Source organism: Pelodiscus sinensis, chromosome 5 (genome assembly GCF_049634645.1).
Source record: "Pelodiscus sinensis isolate JC-2024 chromosome 5, ASM4963464v1, whole genome shotgun sequence".
Classification (NCBI taxonomy): Eukaryota; Metazoa; Chordata; order Testudines; family Trionychidae; genus Pelodiscus; species Pelodiscus sinensis.
The window spans coordinates 74972492-74985407 of record NC_134715.1 but is presented as its reverse complement, the minus strand read 5'-3'; the positions used below and the strand labels follow the sequence as shown (position 1 = coordinate 74985407).

Here is a 12916-nt window from a genome sequence, read left to right as displayed (position 1 = left end):
AGTTCTTATATTCTGGGAACAAGTAAATAAATTTTCCTTATTCACTTTCTCCACACCACTCATGATTTTATATACTTCTATCAATGATATCCCCGCTTAGTCTCCTTTTTTCCAAGCTGAAAAGTCCCAGTCTCATAAACTCTCCTCATATGGTACCCATTCCAAACCTCTAATCATTTTTGTTGAATGGTTTCTAATGCCAGTATATCTTTTTTTGAGAAGAGGAGATCACAGCTGTACGCAGGATTCAAGATATGGGCATGTACCATGGATTTATATGATATTCTCTGTCTTATTCTCTATCCCTTTTTTAATGATTCCTAACATCCTGTTTGCTTTTTTGACTACTGCTGCACACTGCGTGGACATCGTCAGAAAACTATCCATAATGACTCCAAGATCTCTTTCCTGATTAGTTGTAGCTAAATTAGCCCCCATCATATTGTATATAAAGTTGGGGTTATTTTTTCCAATGTGCATTACTTTACATTTATCCACATTAAATTTCATTTGCCATTTTGTTGCCCAGTCACTTAGTTTTGTGAGATCTTTTTGAAGTTCTTCAGTCTGCTTTGGTCTTAACTACCGTGAGGGCTGTATTATTGAGAACTGGCCTCAAGAGGACTGACGTCTTCATTGGCTACTGTCACCTGGAACTTTTTGGTTCTACTGCCTGCCTCAAAACTATAGTCCCAACACACTGAAGAGTGAATTTAAGATTAGGAGGAGACATTGCCCAGCCATGGACAGGTGGCAGCTTTGTGGTCCTCCATGATTCATTTGGAGGGACCAGATCTGTAATAACTTTGGATGGCTTTGTGGAGCGTTTAACTGCCTGGAATAGTGTGGACATTCAGAGCCATGGCCCCATGCTGCCAAGCATATTGTTTGAAAGAGCTCTCGGTACATGAAAAGATTCATAGACCTTTCAAGCAAGCTGGAGGAGTTTGAAACTCTCTGGAAATGGGGAGTTTTATTTGGGTCTCATGGAAAGCTTTCAAACTTTAATCTGTTTTAGTTTGATATTGTAGCTTCATTTTAACATGAAACCTAAGGTAAAGTGTGTGCACATACTCCTTTCCATACTGAACAACTATTGGCTCTAGTTATGGTCTGTTTTGAAGGCTCTGATAGAATTAAATCGTTGATTACAGAAGCGCCTCTAGGTGTGCTTATACAGTGTTTTACCGTATTTATATCAGCTGAAGATCTCACCTAAGTAGAAGCTGTGATGTTGGCAGACGAGTTGCCAAAGTCTCGACATCTCAGTAGGACACTGACAGACACATAGCTGGAACTTGTCTGGCTCCTTTATGCGTTAATACAATAGTGATAGACTAGCATGGGCAGCAGGTATTGTGGGCAGGGGAGGCTAGCATCCCCAAACAGTCCATTGTGGTCCCTCCGCCCGGCCTGTGTACTTCCCATAGGGAGACGGGGTTGGATGACCTGCCTGCCCAGTGCACTCCCTGCCCTCAGCTGCGTAGTGCTGGGTGTGCGTCTGGGGCGGAGTCACTGGCCACCCATGTTGATCATGTTTTTTTATTCAGTGAATCGGCAGGGCTGGATTGTTCCCACCCTCCCTCTTCCACATGCATGTGCAGCTTCATGCACCTCCGTCTTTAACTCTGCCCTGAATTGATCAGGCTTGTGAAACTTAAAAATTAGACCCGCTAGTTTGCAAAGCACATGGTCCAGCACCTACAGAATTAAGTGGGCACCAAGGGTTGACCAACAGTGTTGTGTGCATTGTTGTAGTTTTACATGAGTTTTAGAACTAATCCAGGCAAAAGTCAGAGCTAACACAACAGCAGCCTACAATTGTCTGCTTGGGCATCAGTATAAACTAGAGCTGGGGTTCTCAGCCTGGGGTACAACGTACATTAATATTTGCCTATTTTTATACCGTGCTACATGACAAGCTCTAGAGAACTCAGAACAAAGGCAACGGCTACACTGTAGCCTTCTTGTGGAAAAGCTTATGCAAATGAAGCGTGGACTATCGCTGCACTTCATTTGCATTATTACTGAGCAGCCGCTTTTGCGCAAAAAGGAGCTGTGTAGACGGCTCCTTTTTGCACAAAAAAATCCCCTCTTGCACAAGAGCTGTTCTACATAGCTCCTTTTTGCGCAAAAATGGCAGCTCAGTAATTATGCAAAGGAAGCTCAGTGATATTCCACGCTGAGTTTCATTTGCATAAGCTTTTCCACAAGGAGGCTACTGTGTAGCCAAAGGGTTACTTCATACAGACAATTACTGGTTGATGCAGTTCTAAGTACTGTACACTGAAATGAAAGTACACTGTTTATATTCCAATTGATTGGAATCTTGAGTCAATTTAATTCTAGGGCTAAAAAGCATCTGCTAAGCAATATTTCAGTTAGAGAGGGCGGTGGACACTCTTCTGTTTGATTTTGTAAACAAGACTTTTTAAGCAAGGTGCAACACAAGACAGCTCAGATGTCTGAAAGGGGCAGAGTCTGGAAAGATTGAGTGTACTGATGTAGCAGGCGTAGTATTTTCAAACTTGTGCTACTTTAGGCACCACAAGCCATGCTTATGGGATCTACAGGGAATTGGCCTTGCTCAGCAAAAAAGCCCCAAATATTCCTATTCAATCAGGATATCTGATCCCCTTCACTCTTTACTGACTTGTTTTACAGAGCCAGAGATTGGAGTTTCTGCTATGTGCACATCTGTGGTGGAGGAAGCATTCGCAATGCAGTCCTTTGGATTCATTGGCTTCCATGTGATCCCTTCCAGCTGAAATACTGGTCTACATGTAGAAATTAAGGGGACTGCTTTGAATAAATGAGCCTAAATTTTGTTTTACATCCTGCAACATTTTTTGTACTCAGCCTTGCTTTGAAAGTTATGTTTTAGTCTGAACCCAGGGTCTCCTTTGTAAATCATCGACTACTAAAACATTACTCGAGTCATGTTTCTCTTAGGGTATGCCTGTGTTTGCATCCCTAGTTCGAACTAGGGTGCAAATGTAGATATACCCCTTAGTGAGACAGAGCCAAAACCTAGCCATTTGTGGAGTCATGATTTGCTTATCATTAAGGGTGCATCTACACTGGGCTGTCGCCCGAAATAAGATATGCAATCTGAGCTATGCGAATTGCATATCTTATTTTGAAATAGCTTATTTTGTAATTTGGTGCTGTCTACACAGCACCAAATTTTGAAATAACCCTTTGTTCTGAAATGTCCTTTACTCCTTGTGGAATGAGGTATCCCAAAGTAGCACTGCAGTGTAGTGTAAGCCACCTATTGTAGCCTAAGCCACCTATTCATTGGGCAGCAGTGGGAAAAGGAGGGGAGTAAAGAAAGGGATTATTTAAAAAACCAAACCCAACTGTTCATTAAAAATTGCTGAAGAAGATCTGAATAGTGACATGGAAGGTGGGTTTCAAATAAATATCAGTATTAATTTTTTTGTCCTGACCTGGATTTAAACTCAACAATCAGAGACTGAACACTCACATTTTGTCCTTCTAAAAGCTTTAGATACTATTGTAGTCCTATCCCTGAGTAAGATTATATTTGAAATAGGTTAGTAGTTTATGCAGTATTTTTTCTCTTTTATATTCACTGAGCCATCACTGAAAGAGCAGTTTTGAAGGACTGTAGTTGTAACTGGCGTATTTTTTCTTGTCAAATGCAAATATAGTCTCTCAACTACCAAGTGTGAAAATACAAAAGCAATGCAGCAGTAAATAAATAAAAAATAGGCCACAGTTAGCCAAGCAGAGTGACCTGATTCGTGCTGGATCAACATGTTATCAAGTTGAGGTTGTCGCTACATAGCAAGTGTGATGAAGTCTGCCTATTCCAACTAAAATCAAACCACTCACTTGACACACAAGTGCTGAAATCAACGCTTTCTATAGAGTGGATCTAAATGTAGAGTGAAACAGAGGAATGTAGAAGAAGGTGGGGGGTGCCTGGAAGTGCCAAACTGATTTTTTTCATCAAATGCTTCAATTATGTCTTATTTTAACTGTTCAGGAAGGCAGGAGAACAGTGCCTAAGCAAACAGGGAGAGTGAATTGTGTCTCCCCTCCCTCTTTCTTATTTATAGAACAGTTAACTTTGTGAGGTTTCTTTAAAGTAGGCCACTAGTAAAGTCCCATGGAGCAATTTGCTGAACTAGCAGATGGGCCATTGGATGGAAGAACAAAGATAGTATTGTGTCACAGATAAATCAATATCAGTACAACTGGATCAGGTTGCACCCTTGGGTATAAACAGAAAAGCAATAACACACTTGTAATGTCTGACAAACGTCTAAAAAACAAATATAAACACACACACACACACACACATTGGGTTGGCTTTTATTGGAAAGCCTAAATGCAATCTATAGTCATCAATTTGTGGAAAATTCAGGACACATATAAAGTTCAGAAGGCAAATTAAAAGACCAATACAAATCAGACAAAATTTACATCTCAAAATATCATGAAAGCATTTTGACTGGCTTTGCCTAAAATACTTTGAATCTCATTTTCTTTTCTGTAAGCTACTTCTTTTAATTATACATTTTTCTTTTAAAAATGGTCTTTTGCTTACATATTCCCCAAGGTCACTGTTTCCTGCAGGAGCATGTCCAGATCACAAGTCTTTTTACCAAGAAATAGGCTCATTATACTTACTAACAAGGCCACTAATTGGCTTGATTTGACTTTATCTAGAATGATCACCAACAGATACTATAAATTTGTTATTTATTGGTGCCCAAACAAAGGAGAAGGAACTAGTACACGTCAAGTAGAAGGTATATTTCAATTCTGACATGTTATACAAGCTTTTCATACTGAAACAGAACAGAAACATTTGATATAATTAAGAATATGAGCCTATTTCAACAGAAAACATTTGCAGTATGCTAGAGAGAGTGCTGTGAAAGAGCCACCCAACAGAACTGCAAACACTTTACATTTTAGATTAAAACTGTAAAATGCTAAACCATACCACTCCTTTGGGGCCAGGCATATGATAGTTTCTAAATTGAGGGTCCTCAGGACTTCAAGGGTAAAAAATACTGTATTAACTAATCTGTGCTTTCAATCTAATAAAAGAGCAGAATTCATCAAAAGTGTAATTAGTTCTGTAGTTAGTTTGAATCTCTCCCAGCCAATCTGTTTATCAAACAATCCTGCTGTGCAATTTAGAGTACATAATACTATAGAATCTCAGTATACAAAGCAGTTAGAAAACTATTTTTCTTACATCCACATGAACTGTTCATATTTAAGACATTCATTTGCTATGCTTTGACATTATCATGTATAGATAGAAATACTGTGTATAGTTTAGTTTAATGAAAATAAAAAAACCCTCAATTTTGTCTTGTCTTTTAAAAATACTTCTTTTGTGTGGCTGAATTTGGTGCTCAAAGAGCTGAGACTGGCCTGAGCCAAGAAATGGCACACAGCTAGTTAAGTGCTGTGCAAGCTTCCTACCTGGGACTGTGACCACAGTGCTGTCCTGCAACCAACTCAATGGATCTTTATTGGGAGCACAGCATGCCATGTTGTGTGGTGGTTTGGGGATATGACTAGGCACTAGGATATTCATCCCCTCTCAGCTCCCAGTTCCTGTTCAGTTTTTCATAGTGACAGGGTTTGACTTGGAAGCCCAAGGCCAGGGCACTAACCCACTGAATGGCTTACCCTTCTAAAGAGCAACTTTGTAGCATCTGAACATTGCTAGCTTTCCTCTTCCTTAAAATTATACACTTAAAACAGCTGTATTATACAGAAGACAAAGTTGACATAAATTGGATGAGACTACATCATATCATCTTCTACATACATTTGCCAAGCACCTGAGACACTATTCTCTCCATCGCAGAACGTAGCTTCTAAGCCCACATAAGAAAAGCAAACAACAGAAACCCCACTTGTTATGAATAAATGTCCATTTATTACATTAGGGCTGGGAGAAGGCAAGGAAAACCCAACCTATTAAAGTCTTCCATCATAATAAACAAGCCTTATTTGGTTACTGTGCCTTCTAGCAGTGACTGATGAAGCTGCCCTGGCTTGGGCGACAGGAAAGGGAGTTGTTGTCTGATTAGCCAGCCACTTGGGAATGCTCCATCCTATCAGCAAAGTGATAGAAAGATGCACAGTTTTAAACCTAATACAAAAATATTAACACTTCTGGACATTAGTCATACATTGTTATATCTCTACAATATAATCCTTTATACTGTACAGCTATAACATAACAAAGGTGCAATTCTTTTTAAAAAAATCACACACAGCACATGTTTTTATCATTTTATTTTTAAGTATAAACTTTTTTAAACACTTTACATAAATTAACTCCTCTGAGACTAATATTTGATGTACAGTAAATTGTAATTCATATAAAAATCCATAAACAACTTGTCTCACATAATTTACAAAAAAAATCAGGGTTTCCTTTGCTTATCAGTGACAAGGATTCTATTTGCCATTTCCCCCACCCCCCGAGGCAAACCATGTTAGCATTGTAAAATCCATTATTAAATTCACATGGTAGCATAAGTCATTGTGCCAATGTCCTTTTAGAAAGCAGCACAATTTAAAGCAGTTGGGTTGTCTATAAACAAGAACGTCTGCCCCACATTTTAAAATGAACAGAGCTATATACCACATCCTATGCAGAGAGAGAGAGAAAGAAAGAGAGAGAGAGAGAGACTACTTCTTGTAAGCAAAGGTCAACAATTCGGTACTATTTGGAAACACTGTATAGATCTGTATCTTAGTTACAGTGCTCAGAGGAACAGACAGCCTGTTGCAAAATCTTTAGGCCTTTTTTAATACTTTTCAGTCCAACTTGAGTGCAGCGATATGCATATGTAAACATATTCTTTAAAGCAGATCACCTTTAAGGTCATTCAGAAAAAAAAGTTTTGTTTTTAGCAGTATCATTCTTCTGGAAGGCTCTCTTTTCTTTGTAGAGTCTATTCAGATTGTGCTACAGCAAAATCTGAGAAAAGGTATAAGTTTAGGCTCAAGTAGTTATGCAGCAAAACAGTTTTGTCTTCCTTTCAGAAGACACTGGTACACAGTCAGTCTCTTTGGCAGCCTCAGCTAAGCCAGTGTGTTACCTCTTTCCTATCTCACTTTGTCTAAGGAACTGTATATTGTTAGCGCTGTCTGCTAATTCAGGGTATTGCTCCACAGAGAGTACATAGTACCCATCATATCCTTGTACCTTTCCAGCACTTAGCAGCTGCCTCTTTTCCCCTTCGGTCCATAACCTGGCACCTTCCTCTCCATCTCTTACTCTTTGTTGTTCTCTGGCCCAGGCATTGGACAGGGCTCTTTGCCTAGCCTGCTCCAATATTCGTGCCTTCTCCTCATCGAGCGTCATGCCATAGCGTACGTGAAGAGCTAATGCACCATACTGCATCTCAACATCGGCAAACCTACGAGTCCTGCCATTCACTACTGTGGTGGACTGGGAAACGGTTACATTGATGCCATTTTCCAGGGCTTTGCGCCCACTTGTCAGCCTCAAGGTGCCAAGATCGCTCTCTGGGGAGGTGGTTTTGATGAAATAGTGAGTGTCCTTCCCCTCAATGGTGAAATGCAAGTTCTCCAGGTAATAGGCACTGTTCAGAACAGCGGCCACTTTTATGCAGTCCTCATTTGCAATGTTGAGCACATTAGTCAGCACTTTCCCTTGATTGACAGCGAGCATAACCCCTTTCCCGATCAGAGACTTCACTGTTGCAAACCACAGCCACGACTTTTCTCCACTGGATTTGGGTCTGCTGATTTGAACTTCTGCCATTTTTCCCAGGGACAGGAAAGCCTTCGCTTGCCTTGCCACTTGTTGTTGCACTCCAGAAATTGGCTGGAAATGAGAAGAGACAGAAGTTTTAAAAACCATCTGTAGCCCCTACATGCCAAACAGTCAGGCTTTCTTGGCATATTTCCCATGGACGACAATGGGAGATGCCACAATTGACAGTGCCAAGGAATTAATTGAATCTACATGCTGCTAGTTCCGCTGAGTCACAAAGGCTAGTTCAATAATCCCTCGTGTTTTTCTAATTTTGGCTCCTTGAGGAAAAGCCCACGGAAAACCCTTTAACGTCAAAGGCTACTGAATGAGTTAGTTACACAGCCAGAGCCTTTGTATTAAAATACGAAAGGCCAGTTTCAATGCTAAGCATATACAGTACTAACAAATTAATCCCGAGAACATCTCTCGAATATAGCATTATCCCCATTTTTCAGATGAAGAATGGAGGCAGAAAGTTTCACCAATAGGCTCAGTGCCACAGAAGGCAACTGGCAATAACCTCTCCGACTCCTGACTCTCAGTTCTGTATGCACATTGCTAGAACGCCCCCTTTCTCTGCAGATAAAAATTCTTATTTTTGGCAGGAGGTGGAGGAATTGCTAGTTCCAGACAGTGGGTTCCTGTCCCAGCCATCTCTCCTTAGGTCTCCCACATGATGAAAGGGATGAGCGGAGAGAATAGCCCAGCACCTGCATTGATACATGGTCATCAGTTTATATTTGCTAGTAGGCTTATACCTGTCGCTGTAAGGCTGTAACTATGCCCCCCCCCCTTTTGTAAAATGCAAAAGGTGACAATTGTCTGCTAGGATTGTCATTCAGAGTTTTCAGAGGCTCCTAGCATCTCCTCCCAAAGCAAAGCTAGTATCTGTTCTCTATTTTAAGAGAGAGCAAACTCTCAGGCAGTATCAGGTCTATGATTATGCCGCTCCATGGCCAGGAGATGTCTCACAGCTCACTGCAGGTGGTGGGATGGGGAGAGCAGGATCAGGAACGTCTCCAAAACTGGAGATTAAGAGGGAGGAAATAGGGAGAGAGTGAAGGGAAGCAGGCCCTGGAGGAAAATGTACCTGGTGGAGGGGTCCAGTATGGGTACTGATAGCCTTTCTCCAAAGTACTGTGACTGCTGGGGAAAGCAGAGCTGGAAGGGCCACGGTCTGTTGGCTTGTGTGGACTCTGGTCTCCCCTGCAGCACTCAGGCATTCAACCTCTGAAGCAACCCAGGGGGAGCTGTGAGCTACATTTAACTCTTCTGCCATGGCATCTTTTCTGAGCATGGGAATGCCTTCCTCCCACCTCCATGAATGGGGACAGAGGATGTTGAGGCACAGTAATCATAATTACTGTCTTGCCAGCACTTGTCTGCTCAGCTGTGACAATGTGAGGTTCCCAGGTTCAAAAAAATCTAACCCCATCCAATGCTGGGCAATGACTGGTGAGGCTTGGGAATAAATGCTGATAAATATGGCTTTTAGTTGGCAGTGCTCAATTCAAAATGATACAAAGGGGACTCAGAAATGCACCCTGCAGCCTCCCCAGTAAGGCTACGTGAGTACACAAATCGGATGCTCAAGTACCTTTAAAGGGGCCAAGAATATTTTTAAGCACCTTTCCCCAAGCTTGAGTTCTCCCTAATTGCTAGATGGATAACTCCAACTCCCTCCTCACATTCCCATATCTTTTCACCCTGCCAGCATGGGAAAGGACCAGGGGAAGGAACATTCCCATCATTTGACTCTAAAAGGGGAAAATGCAAATTGCTTCGCCACCTTGTTTCAAATCTGCACAGCACAGACAGCGCTCAGGCTTCCGGCTATCCTGGGGAAGAAAGAAGGTGATGTGCTGGCCACATGTGGGAAACCCAGGTTGCCTGTGACTCTTGTGTTAGTTCACCAGTCATGGTGAGAGCAGCTCGCCCAGACCCAACGTGTATATATGCTGTATTCAAGTCTGTTCACCCTCTGATTAGTTGTCATCTTCTTACTGAACAGTGAAAGCCATGCTGCTGCTTCTTTCAACATGAACCTCTAACCTTTGTCTGCTGCCTTCCTCCCATTCAAGCATAAAGTCTGATTCCCTACGTCACTGTACTGAGCACTGTGATTTGAAGGAAGTCCTGTGACCATACTGAATCCTTCCACCCTGAATTGGCATTTTCTTCCCTCAGCTCCGCTGTTCTTGCCTTTCCCTATATCTGTTCTCCACTCTCATGCCTCTCATCTTTTTTCTTTTCAGGCAGACCAGGCAGACCAGGGAGACGTGGAGCAAAGCCGCAGAGGATGCGGGCAGTGGGACTGCGGCACGTCTGGGCAGTCCCACTGCCCGCGTCCTCGGAGGCTTTGCTCCGCATGTCCTTGGTCTGCTGCCCCCCCCCCCCAGCAGACCAGGGAGACGCGGAGCAGCTTTTCTCGCCCCGGAGGACGTGGACGGTGGGACCGCGGTGCGTCTGGGCGGTCCCGCTGCCCGCGTCCTCCGGGGCGAGAAAAGCCCCGTTTGTAACTGCGGATCCGACATAAGTCGGATCTACGTAACTCAGGGACTGCCTGTATATCTTAATTTGAATTTTGCCCTGAGTGTAGATATACCTTTACTGACCACTACTTAAAATTCTATATAATTATCTCTGAAATGAGAGATGGTTTTTTTGGGGGGGCGGGGGGAATCATCATTCTGAGATTGCCCATTCTTAGTCTGCTTTCAACGGCAAATTTTGGGATTTTTGTGTGTGTTGCTTTTTGATCTCTGAATGGCTAGATTTATAAATGCCATTTTCTTAAATGGCAGATTTGGCTTTTTCAATTTTTTAGATTCTATTGCTTTTTTCTTTTGTCATTTAAAACTGTTACAGGTTTTCTCGTCTGCAGTTGATACTTTTTTCCCCCCACAGAATTTCTTAAGCACAGGGAGTTTTGATTCTATGTAATGTAATGGGTTTTACCTGAGGTAATTTCAGTTTCAATATTTTATCTTTACATATAAAACATGGTTAATATTAAAGAGAAGTAAAATTGTACTGGTGCCCAATATGCATAATTTATATTACCTATTCTTCTGTTTATTTCATAGTCTATTTTTTATTACCGTGTTCACTTTCTGCCTTTAAGCAGGGTGTTGGCATAAATTCACTCTCTAGAGTTTTCACTGGGAAACCTACAAGTCTTAAAAGGGTTGCAAAGTACTACAGGTGACCCCCGACTTACAACCCCCTGCATTTATGACCATTTTTTTCATGCGAGTTAACTCCTATAATGCCCCAATTTACATCCGCAGCTCGCATTTAAGATGGCATACAACGCAGATTCCACGCATCATCCCAAAATAGGAAATGCACTAGGTCAGTCAGACTCGCTTGTCTGCAGCTGCTGCTTGAAGTGCGCTCATCTCCGGCACATCAGTCTTCACTTTTTCGTTATTTTTGTGCATTATTTGAACTATTTAGTTTAGTTTTCTGTAGTCAATTTTGGTATTTTTTGGGTATGAAATGGGTTTTCAGGAATGGAACTGCCATTTATAACATTGCGCCTATGGGAAATAAGGGTTCGACTCACGACGGCTTGACTTACAACAGTTCTTCAGGAACCAAATAAGTCGTAAGAGCGGGGGTCGCCTGTATATTTGTTGATTATTTCTTTCCTACACTCTTATCTGTTATTGAAAACAAATTCAGTCTTGTTTAAAATCATACCTAATTTAGCATAAGCACAAAAACGGCTGTAGAATTAGCCCCTGTAATTTACTAAATTCTTTGTAAAAATATTTAAGGCACAGAGATTTGCAATACATTGTTTATGTAAAAAACTGGCAAGCAGAACCTTGATGAATTATATAGTTCAATTAAGGCCCGCCGACTGGGGTGGGGGAAGGGAGACAAAGTGAGCAGTTGCCCGAACAGGGACATCTCTGGAAGAAGGGGGGGGATAAATGCGCAGTGTGGAGGGCTGGCTGCCTGGTCACACCCCCTCTGCCAATGCCTTGCCCTTCTGGGGGTGTGGAGCTGGCCCTCTCCACCTTTCCCATGGTCCTGTGCAGGCTGCCAGCTCTCCTGGCTCAATTAGAATAGTTACTTCTATTCAACCCTGTCTCTGTCTTTGGTGTTTTTTGTTTCTTACTGGTATATCGTCCCACTGCTGACTCTTCACAAGTTCATATGAAGGCTCAGTTAAATCAAATTTGGGAACAGGGAAACCAGGTATAGCATTGTGCAGATGGAAGCCAAATGTCACCAGCCAGCTGTTAACATCTGTAAGAAAAATATACAAGAAAAAAATATTAAGAGTTTTCTATATATTGAAATATAATTTTTACCTTTTTAATCTAAAAATCATTCTTTTCAAAGCCACAGTAGCTACAATCTGGAACGCTCCAGAATTATTAAACATTCTTCTTGTGCTACTGGTACCTATAGCCTCTACAGCATGAAGATTTTATTCTACAACTCTATCTACTGGAACTAGCCTATGTACAAGTATCACTCAGACATCATATTTAAATTACAGTACTTGCAAGTTAAAGTACAGAAAGGACCTTTCTTGTTGCTGGATCAGAGAGGGACCGGGGGCTGGCCAGGAGTCCAACAGCCAGTAGCAGAGGCTGGAGAGCGTTGCTGGGGCTATTACCAGAGGCAGGGAGCACAACCAGCAGCTGAGGTAGGGGTTGGTGGCAGTGTCAGGGGGTGCAACCAGCAGCTCACGCTGGGGCTGGAGCAGTGCCGGGGAGCATAACCAATAGCTGGGGCTAGCAGCAGGACTGGAGGGCTTTGAGTGGGCCAGGGTTAGGAGTGCAACTGGGATGGGGGTCTGGTGGCTGGGAGGTTGGCAGCTGCCCCGGAGGAGAGCATGGAGGTCAACAGCAGGGGGCAAGGACTTATCTCCCCATGACCAGTCAGGTCTCTGGGGTGCCAGACCAGGGAGGTCCAACCTGTACTAATCTAATCTTAAAGGTGGCTATTTTTAAAGCATTATAGGCTCTCGTGTTTATCTACCAAATAAATATAGGAACACAAGGAAAAGATGTCTTTCTAATTGCTGGCCCTTCATAACACTGGCATTTCGCAGTCGAGTTCTTCTCATCTCCATAATTCATCACCAGTGATACAAGTACTGCA

The 12916-nt window shown here is 42.2% G+C and overlaps 1 protein-coding gene across 23 annotated transcripts in view; it reads right to left on the bottom strand.

Annotated features, from left to right (window-relative positions):
• Positions 1 to 4328: 4328 nt before the first annotated feature.
• The window catches only part of TENM3 (teneurin transmembrane protein 3), a 2294790-nt gene continuing 2286202 nt past the window's right edge, over positions 4329 to 12916 (bottom strand). For all 23 annotated transcript variants that reach the window (XM_075930244.1, XM_075930245.1, XM_075930247.1 and 20 more), the window contains 2 exons: positions 11922 to 12052; positions 4329 to 7861 (listed from right to left, as the gene is read on the bottom strand). In XM_075930244.1, coding sequence (XP_075786359.1) covers positions 7106 to 7861; positions 11922 to 12052 — 887 coding nt within the window. In that variant the 3' untranslated portion in view covers positions 4329 to 7105. The remainder of the gene's footprint in view (positions 7862 to 11921; positions 12053 to 12916) is intronic.